General features: G+C 37.8%; 1 protein-coding gene across 3 annotated transcripts in view; it reads left to right on the plus strand.

Annotated features, from left to right (window-relative positions):
- The window catches only part of FANCB (FA complementation group B), a 30,565-nt gene extending 21,079 nt beyond the window's left edge, over positions 1-9,486 (plus strand). For all 3 annotated transcript variants that reach the window (XM_060183022.1, XM_060183020.1, XM_060183021.1), the window contains 5 exons: positions 823-951; positions 4,695-4,861; positions 7,185-7,615; positions 7,725-7,962; positions 8,580-9,486. In XM_060183022.1, the coding sequence (XP_060039005.1) occupies positions 823-951; positions 4,695-4,861; positions 7,185-7,615; positions 7,725-7,962; positions 8,580-8,991 (1,377 nt within the window). In that variant the 3' untranslated portion in view covers positions 8,992-9,486. The remainder of the gene's footprint in view (positions 1-822; positions 952-4,694; positions 4,862-7,184; positions 7,616-7,724; positions 7,963-8,579) is intronic.
- Positions 9,487-10,274: the final 788 nt, after the last annotated feature.

Consider the following 10,274-nt stretch of genomic DNA (forward strand, 5'->3'; position numbering starts at 1 on the left):
TTTATCCTGGTGTTGACATCTATTATCGGTATGATAAAAGGAATGGATTGCTTTTTATCCAGTTCAGAGCCAAATTTCTTTTTCTGAAGTTAAAGCTGACCCTAACAGTGAGCTTATTAGCACAAAAATATTAATTCATGACAGCTGGGAGACTGTCAGGTAGTATCTTTAAATCTGTGCTATAGAGGTCATATGAACAGAGGATTTCAAACAGCATCAAATTAAAAGTGACAATTTTTAGTCATGCTGATGTCTTTGCTCTTGTGGATGCTGTTTTTGAAGCAGACATTATCTCATCAACAAGAAAAAGTTTCGTTTTGGCAGACCTTGATTTTTATTCATATTCATTGGACTTTTCATATTAATATTGATATTGATCACTTAATTCAGTGGTGAAACAGATAACTAATAACTTTCGCAATCTATCATTTCATACATAGATTTGATTGTTGTTATTTACTGTGTCATTTTCCTTTGGAAAAAATAACATCATTTAAAATCAGAGGCTTAAAACTGATAACTGGAATAGTTTTGCTTTCAGGAGTATTACCTGCTTGGTCCGGGAGGCTGTGCAGTGGATGAAATGTTGGACTCTCAAGTATGAAGTCCTGAGTTTGATCCCTGCAGCACATGTACCAGAGTGATGTCTGATTCTTTCTCTCTTCTCCTATCCATTTCATTAATAAATAAATAATAACAATAAAAAGTATTACCTGCTTTCCTGTAGAAGTGAATTAATTTGGAGAAAATATTTTCTGAATTAATGCCATGTTTTCATTGGAAGTTATGTCTCTGGCAATGTTTTTTCTTTCTGTGTTATAGGTTGGATTGATCTGTAGTCAGGAATTACAGAAGCATATCTTGCTCAAGGAAAAAATGATTTCAAAATCTTACAAAGCTTTAATAAACCTGATTCAAGGAAAAGATGATAGTACCTCAGCTGAAGAGGAGGTAAAATTGATCATGCGACCATTTTGTCATTTGTGAATTTTAAGATATATAAGCTACTGAAAGTTATTTAAATTGGAATATTAAAATGTATTAGAAACAGCTTTTTAGTGGATCAAGAATAAAAATGGCAAGGATTATAACAGTGTACTTTTATGATGCTGAAAAATAATTTGGTTAAGGAGCCAATAATTTAAAATTGTATACTAATATGTAGAGTGTTAAAATCTCAGTTCACCAGTTAAAAAAAGAAAGATCAAAAAAGTAAATAATAATAATAATAAATGTCATGGTCCATATTCCCAGGGGGATAAGGAATAGGAAAGCTATCGGGAGGGGATGAGATACAGAGTTCTGGTGGTGGGAATTGTGTGGAGTTGTACCCCTCTTATCCTATGGTTTTTGCCAGTGTTTCCTTTTTATAAATAAAAAATAAATAAATTTCAGTTTTCAAGAGTCTGAGAAAAACCCTTTTGTTTAAAAAAGATTTAGCTATTAAATTTTTATTTATATAGTTGAATAGAAATCATATCTAAGGGGTGGGGATAGAGAGCATAATAATTATGCAAAGAGACCCTCATGCCTGAGGTTCCTAAATCCCAGGTTCAATCCCCCACACCACCGTAAGCCAGAGCTGAGCAGGGCTTTCGTCAAAAAATGAGAAATCACATCTAAGTGAATTTTGTATTTCTGATCTCTTAAACAGAATAGAGAGCATTATTTAATCTTTTGATAATGCCATTATTTTGTCACTAGAACAATATTCTTTTTTTTAAGTTTTTTTAAAAAATTATATTTCTTTATTGGATAGAGACCACCAGAAATTGAGAGGGAAAGGGGGGTGGGAGATAGTTAGGGAGAGAGAGACAGAGAGACACCTGCAACACTGCTTCACCACTTGCAAAGCTTTCCCCCTGCAGGTAGGGACCGGGGTCTTGAACCCAGGTCCTTGTACACTGTAATGTGTGTGCTGAACCAGGTTCTCCACCACTTGGCCCCTAGAGCAATATTCTTTCAGTGTATTGTTCATTTCTTAGGATACATATGTACTTTTTTGAACACATTTATAAAACTATTTGATAGGACAGAGAGAAATTGAGAGGAGGAGGGGAGATAGGGAGAGAGAAAGAGAGACATCTGCAGTAATGCTTCACTGCTTGTGAAACTTCCCTCCTTCAGGTGGGGACCAGGGGCTTGAACCCAGGTCCTTGTGTGTGGTAATGTGTGTGTTCAACTGAATGTATCACCACCTAATTACCCTCTAAGGATATTTATTCCTCCACTTAATAACCCTAAGTTGTTACGCTCTTTTAGCCCTTATATGTGCTTTATATCATTTTCTTGTGGTTGGCCATCATAAGAGCCTCTTGTAGTTTGCAGTTACTTATGCCACTTTGATAGTGGAGAAAGTAAATAAAAACTATTTCAACTTCATAAGAAATAACGTGTATGTTCCATAAAGAGAAAGACTAATGTGCATAGTGTTTATGCACATTAGTTATGTAAGAGATATGCACGGCATAGCAAAATTAGATAAGTTAAGGGAAAGCTGGACATAGCGAAACTTAATGATTGCTTCTTGGCCTTTTGACTAAGATCAAGAGAGAAACTCAGTGCTATATTTTCTTCCCTTGAGTCATTTAGTTCTTTAACCTGGACCCCTTTGAGATTTGCCATTCTTGTAATGTTCCCCTTTTTCTGTGTCTGTGTTTTAGTCTTGTCATATGAAGATTTGGGCCTGGGGCCCAGGTGGTTGCATACCTGGTTAGTGCGTGTATTACCATGCACAAGGACCCAGGGTCAAGCCCCTGGTCTCCTGCAAGGGGGAAGCTTCAGGAGTGGTGAAGCAGTGCTGCAGATGTCTCTCTGTCTTTCTCTCCCTCTCTGTCTCCTCCTCTTAATTTCTCTCTGTTCTATCAGATAAAATAAATAAAGTTTAGGGAGTCAGGCGGTAGCGCAGCAGGTTAAGCGCAGGTGGCGCAAAGCTCAAGGACCGGCACAAGGATCCCGGTTCGAGCCCCTGGCTCCCCACCTGCAGGGGAGTCGTTTCACAGGTGGTGAAGCAGGTCTGCAGGTGTCTGTCTTTCTTTCCCCCTCTCTGTCTTCCCCCTCCTTTCTCTATTTCTCTCTGTCCTGTCCAACAACGACGACATCAATAATTACTACAATAAAACAACATGGGCACCAAAAGGGAATAAATATTAAAAATAAATAAATAAATAAAGTTTAAAAAGAAAAAAAAGGGAGTCAGGCGGTAGCACAGTGGGTTAAACACATGTGGCTCGAAGCGCATGTACTGAAATAAGGATCCCAGTTCAAGCCCTGGCTCCCTGCCTGCAGGGGAGTCGTTTTACAGGCAGTGAAGCAGGTCTGCAGGTGTCTTTCCCCCTCTCTGTCTTCCCCTCCTCTCTCCATTTCTCTCTGTCCTATCTAACAATCACGACATCAATAACAAAAATAACTATAACAACAATTAAAAAACAAGGGCAAGAAAAGGGAAAATAAATAAAAATATTTTTAAAAGTTTTTTTAAAAAAGGCAAGAATAAAAATAAATTTAAAAAAATGATTTGGTTCCAAATCATGATTTCTGTTAATGTTAACAAAAGCACAGTGTTTCATTTCCATGTTACTATCCTAATTTCCTGGAAACCTAATGAAACTCATTGTTTCAGGTCTCCCTTTCTCCTCCTCTACCTCATCCCAACAATTTTCCAGTACTGGAAAAGGAGAAGAAATGTTAAATCGATGTCTTAAATAATAGTCCTAAGCGCTATTCTTGTTCCTGTGCATGGCTAATTTTCAAAGCAGTCCTGGCGGTCAGTGTCAATTTCTATAGGTTTCAGATGAATAAGCTGTCTCAACATAGAAAGATACTGACAGAAGTATCAGATTCTTCAAGACTTCGACTATAAAGCAAGAGTCCAAATCATTTTTCAGTAATTACCTTATAGAGAGACAGTGTAGAGAAGAATGGTTAGGATGCAACACGGACTCTGGAACCATTCTGCTTTGGTTCAAGCTCCAACCCTGCCACTTGGTAACTCTGTGGCCTTGGGCAAGATTCTTAACCTCCCTGTGCCTGCTTTACCTTATCTGTTAAATGCAGGCAATAATCCTACTACAGACTTGGGGTACCAGGCTTATTGTGAAGCTTTAACATAAGTGATAAAAGAATTGCATTTAGAACAGTGCCTGGCATATGGTAAGCGTTCAGTGTGTTATATATTACTATAATTCTTCCTCTCCCTATTTCTGATATTATAAATCTCTCTCTCTCTCTTGTGTGTGTGTGTGTGTGTGTGTAGAAATGAGTGAGCATGGCCTAGAATTTATGAGTAAAAGTTTTAACAACAGCCAACCAGTGATCCAAAGATAATTTAATTGATTTTATTCATACAGAAGCTTATACTCACAGGTTTAGTTTAAGCCACCAATAAATTGAATTGTTTTCAGCTCACCTGGGACTCATATTTTCAGACTTTTTGTCAGAATGCACTCCTTGTTTGTATTTCTGCTGGCTGTGCTAGATATAGCCCATCTTGTTCCTAATCAGAGCATGCTTTTAAGCCAAATTTTAGAACTTTTTACTTTGGTGAGTTATATATAATGAAGTCTGTTGTAGATGGTAATTTAAAAGATGCAAGCCAAAGGCCTGGCCAGATAGTAATTTACATGATTTTTTTCAGCTTTGCTACATTTGCTACCTTTTTAGTATTTAATCATTTCAACATATTTTTCTGTAAGGAACATCTTGTGACATTTTGTGGTGAAGAAGAACGCCCTGTGTATACATACTTCACTGAAAACCAGCCAGACAACTTTCAACTTTCAGAGCAGATAGTAGAGAAGATCTGGTATCGTGTAATGGACGATAGTTTGGTTGTTGGAGTGAAAACCACATTTTTGCAGCTGTAAGTGAACACTAACTAGTATGCTAACGTTGTGATACTCCACAGCAGTGCTACCCAACAGAAGTATAATACAGTTTACTTTGTGGTGGTGGTTGTTGTCAGCTGTGCTTCACTGCGTCATGATGACTTTCTCAGATAGAAACACTTATGAGTGAGATCAGTAAAGTAAAATACACAAAATAAGAGGGAAAGATACCACAGTATCAAAGCTTCTTTCAGTGTGGTAGGGGCTGGGCCCAAACCTGGGTAGTATGCATGACAAAGTAGGCACACTTTCCAGATGACCTAATTTGCCAGCCCAAGAATATAATGAAGATAAAAACCCTTCTAATATTTGAGCTTGATGTAGCACATGGCAGAGCCCTGGCCTTGGATGCATGAAATCCTGCCTTTGATCCTTGACCATCCTTAAGCCAGGGTGGTGGTCTGGTTTGCTTTCTCATTATTTTTAACAAATATATTATTATACCTAAAACATCATTGCTGAGGCAAAAATAGGTAGGTTTTATTCAAGTCATTTAGTGAAGTCCAAAATGCAATTTTTAGTGCTTAAGAATTAAACAAAACACCTCATGCTATCCACGGTGCCCCTATGGTGCTGTGGTTCAAACGGAGAGCCTCGTGCTTTCAAAATGATTTTTCCCCATAATTAAGAAGAATGGGGGACTTCTGTCTTAAAAATAAAACTTAGGCATTTTCCTGTTCTTGTCTCTTAAAACATTAGTTTTCCTAAAATCCAACATAATTGCATTACTTTCCTCTTTCAAAAAAAAGTGGTACTACAAGAGCTTTACAAATGTGTTCGATTGGCCCAGGAAAATAGCATAGTCATTAATACAATGGGTTTTAATGTATGATGGAGACTTAGAGACCCCAGGTTCAGGCCCAAACATCCCCATAAGCCAGAGATGAGCAGCTCTGGGCAAAAGAATGGAAGATAAATCTTAAAAAAATAAAATGTCTTTAATTTTTTTTTAATTTTATTATTTTTTATTTAAGAAAGTATTAATTAACAAAACCATAGGGTAGGAGGGGTACAATTCCACACAATTCCCACCACCCATTCTCAATATCCCACCCCCTCCCCTGATAGCTTTCCCATTCTCTATCCCTCTGGGAGCATGGACCCAGGGTTATTGTGGGTTGCAGAAGGTAGAAGGTCTGGCTTCTGTCATTGCTTCCCCGCTGAACATGGGCGTTGAGTGGTCGGTCCATACTCCCAGTCTGCCTCTCTCTTTCCCTAGTAGGGTGGGCCTCTGGGGAAGCAGAGCTCCAGAACACATTGGTGGGGTCTTCAGTCCAGGGAAGCCTGGCCGGCATCCTGATGACATCTGGAACCTGGTGACTGAAAAGAGAGTTAACATACGAAGCCAAACAAGTTGTTGAGCAATCATGGACCCAAAGCTTGGAATAGTGGAGAGGAAGTGTTAGGGGGCTACTCACTGCAAACTCTAGTGTACTTCTGCTTTCAGGTATATATTTTGCATAGTTTACGGATACGTGTGAACATATGCTCTCTCTCACAGAAACTGGTGTATATCTAGGTTTTGGGACTTTGTTAGAAAGTGAACCACCTGAGATGGAATGAGAGTATACTATGAAAGGAAAGGTCTCACCTGAGTAATGAAGCTGAAGGGTTGTCATTCCACATGTGAAGTGTCTCTGGACACAGTCTGAAGTGAAGCATGTTGAGGTGGCAATCGTTGTGTTGGTTAGGTTGTGATCGGCAGATGCAATATTATTTGATATGGATTGGGAGAGGCATACGGGAAAGTGGACCCTATCCAAGGGTTCCAGGACTGGGGGAAGTAGGGGCTCTATAGTGGAGATGTGAGGTTCCTGCTGTCTTAGGGTTCAAAAAGACAATCGATAGTTAATGTTATCATCACATTATTTGGTAATTGGGTTAACTTTGAAAAGTCCTTTTGTTAGGGTTTGCTGTACAGTACCCAGTATCTTGTATAGCTGTGCTATTGGTTGCTTCTGATCTACTTGGTCTAGGCTTTTGAGAGAGTCTGCATATCAATTACACTGCATATATTGAGAAAAGACTGTTTGTGTTTTGAAAAACTTCGAGACATACAATTAATTTTCCCCCTCTCATATTAACTAGTGATGTATATGACTACATTTTACTAGGAGTGTACATAAACACCATTCCCACCACCAAAAGTTTTTTTGTTAAGCTTAATTTTCTGTTATAGTTTTTGCTTTGTTTTCTTAATTTGATAGTTAAAATGCTGTTTTGTTGTTTTGTTTGTTTGATTTTTAAGAATGCTGTTGTAAACAGAACTCTGGCTTTTTTGTTGTTCTCTTTTTCCAGATCCCTGAATCATATGACATTGTCACTGTTAATGACTCAAGACCACAGCTCTAACTTTCAACTTATTAAATGTCAAAACAAGGTGATCAAGTTAAGGACACGTTCTTTGCCAGCTCAACCCTCAGTGCCAAGTGACACAACAACAGAGGCAAAAAGGATCAAGTTGACTGTTGATAGTGAGGAAGAGCAAAATTTTGTTTGCAAACAACCCTCTGAGAAAGAGTGTGTATATGCAATTACTGCTGTGACATCTCTTCCACCCCTCTTAGTATTTAATAATTTTTGTTGCATTGTGCTGCTAAAAATTAAGAAGAGAAAATGTGGTTACCGTTGTGAAAATGATTTTATTCAGTGTGGCAGGATTTCTTTTAGTCTAGAAGATCTTTCAAGTGGGAAATACCTAGTGACAGTTCTAAAGAAGGAACCTATAGGTAATTTTTGTTAGTACTTTTTAAAATCATATGCCTAATCAAATAAGAACTTTATTTGATAGTTGGCCAAGTTTTTAACAACAGAGGTTGCAATGTGTTTTTCTTGTAGAACATGTGGAAGATCTCTTTGCACTTCTTGCTGCCTTGCACCAAACCTGTTTTCAAATCACGTCACCCACCTATGCCCTGAATTCAATGAAGACATGGCTCTTGGATAACATGAAATGTGAAATGGTCAAAGAATTTCAAGAAATTTACTTTTGCAAAAGGTCAGGGAGTTTCTATGGGACAATCTTCAACTGGCAACAAAGAACACCATTTCAAGGGATTTTAATAGTCTATTCAAGGTAATGTACATTAAATTGGAGTTGGTCCAGAAAAAAATGCTGCGTGGATATGTGGCGAACATGTGGTCCAACAGAGACCCTCACTGTAGTGTTCTGTGCTGTGTGGGGCATGTCGGAATCCTTGTCTGATGTGGCCCACATGGACAAGTAAATTCATCTACAAACTGAAGATTTGTTTAAATTTTATATTTGTTTTGGTTTGGCTATTGTTTTAGTTGACTAGTGCCTGTAATTTCTTTTAAGATTTCCATTTACTTCCTCACAAACTTTAGAAGAACAATATTGACATGATTATTCAGAAAAATCTTAAATCAGGAAGCAATTTGATTATTATTAACCAACTTGACGTAAGATGTATATTAGAGGGCACGGATAAATAACATAATGGTTCTGCAAAGAAACTCATGCCTGAGGCTCCAAAGTACCAGGTTCATCCCTCACACCACCATAAAGAAGAACTGAGCGATGCTCTGGTAAAAATCTATATATTAGATCGCTTTAGATTGAATTCCATCAGTGATTACATGCGTTACTGAATGTTGATTACTGCAATATGTTGTCTACAGCCATGCCACAATATCCCTGTTTGTATAATATTATGATTTCTTTTTTTCTAGGAACCAAACAGTTTTGCTCCAGTGCCTTCATGACCTGATCTCATTTCTCCCTATAGACTATTTGATCGAAAACCTAAAATTTGCAAGTGAAGGTTGCCCAATTGATCATTTGGCATCTGCTCTGGACAAGGAATTGTTTACGTTTCATTCTGTTACTTCTGCCTTAGGTGAGGTTAGAAGCAACTTGGAGCAGAGGGATAAATCAAGCACAGACAAAAGTCGTGATGTGGCAGCTTTATTAGGCAGAGAGCAAAACTTCCATCTATTCAGAGAAGAGCTTCAGAGAGAAAAGAAGCAAACCTGGGTGACAGACCAAAAAGTGCGTGGTGCCCTTTACAGAGATATTGCTTTGAAATTAGCAGAGGTTCAGCTGGAATCAGATCTTGCTGTACAGAGACTGACTGGGTCATAGTTACAATCTCAATCTAGTCATTTTTCAAAATATGTCTTCCCAGCAGGAATGTTTTGTTTCCACTTATTTTCATTTTAAAACATATGCCTCCTTTCTAAAAGTTAGGACTGAGACTTTTATAGTAGAATCTTCAATTTCGTTGATACACAAAAATAGCGTACTTTAGTAGTTCTCAACTATGTCCATTTTGTCACCCACCACTCTCTCCATGGGCATCTGGTATATCCTCCGGAGACATTTTGGTCTGAAGTAGTAGGGCCCAGGCGTGATGACATAGAAGTGCCATTCATATCTAGTGGACAATCCAGGACTGCCACAAAACATTCTGCTCTTCACTGGACACAGCCCCTCTCCACTCAAAGAATGATCCAGCCCAAAATGTCAGCCTCAGACTAACCACTTAATTCAAGACAGGTATTGAAATATAATATTTTAGTCAATGTGTTTTTTTTTTAAGAAATGCCTTTAACAGTCCTTTTAACATATTCAGTTTAGTAAAACCTAGTACATAAAAGTCAACTTCAAGTAGATAAATGAAACAAGGTTGTTAGGATATACAAGTTTAAGTTAGCATACTCTTGAGAAATTTAAATGTCAGAATGGGGGAAATCATGAACTATGTGTTTGAATCTATTTGAACCTTTCATTAAAAAGCTTTTCTGAAATTGTTTGTCTATAAGAATGTGAAAAATTTAGGATATTCTCTGAAAAGCATACCTCTTTCTAAAGGTTAAGAATACCTGATAGAAAATTCAAAAAAGCAAACTGTCTTTTAAACTATCTGAAATTCGCATTCTAGGTAACACTTTTTACAAAATACAAAATTTTTGCTAACCTAACTTAAAGGATACAGTGCACTTTAGGGACTGGAAAAAAATTAAATAAGTGAAAATTCATTTCTGCTTTATCTTAAAGAGGTCCAGTAAGATATTTCAAAGGGATAAAAATTTACTCTTAAAAAAAATTTAAAAAGAAGGATCTGGGTGGTGGCACACCTGGTTGAATGCATATGTTACAGTGCGCAAAGACCCAGGTTCAAGCCTCTAACCCCCACCTGCAGGGGGAACCTTTACAAGAGGTGAAGCAGGTCTGCAGGTGTCTCTCCTACCTTTCTCCCCCTTCCTCAATTTCTGGCTGTCTATCCAATAAATAAATAAAGATAATAAAGAAACTTCTCTTTTCAAAGACATTCTGGACTAGTAAGAGAATATCTGGAGAGGGAAAATAGCGCAAAAGGATGTGTACAGAAAGGAATGTCCTGACTTGCTCTAAAATCGTTAACT

The sequence above is a fragment of the Erinaceus europaeus genome, chromosome X (genome assembly GCF_950295315.1).
Source record: "Erinaceus europaeus chromosome X, mEriEur2.1, whole genome shotgun sequence".
Classification (NCBI taxonomy): Eukaryota; Metazoa; Chordata; class Mammalia; order Eulipotyphla; family Erinaceidae; genus Erinaceus; species Erinaceus europaeus.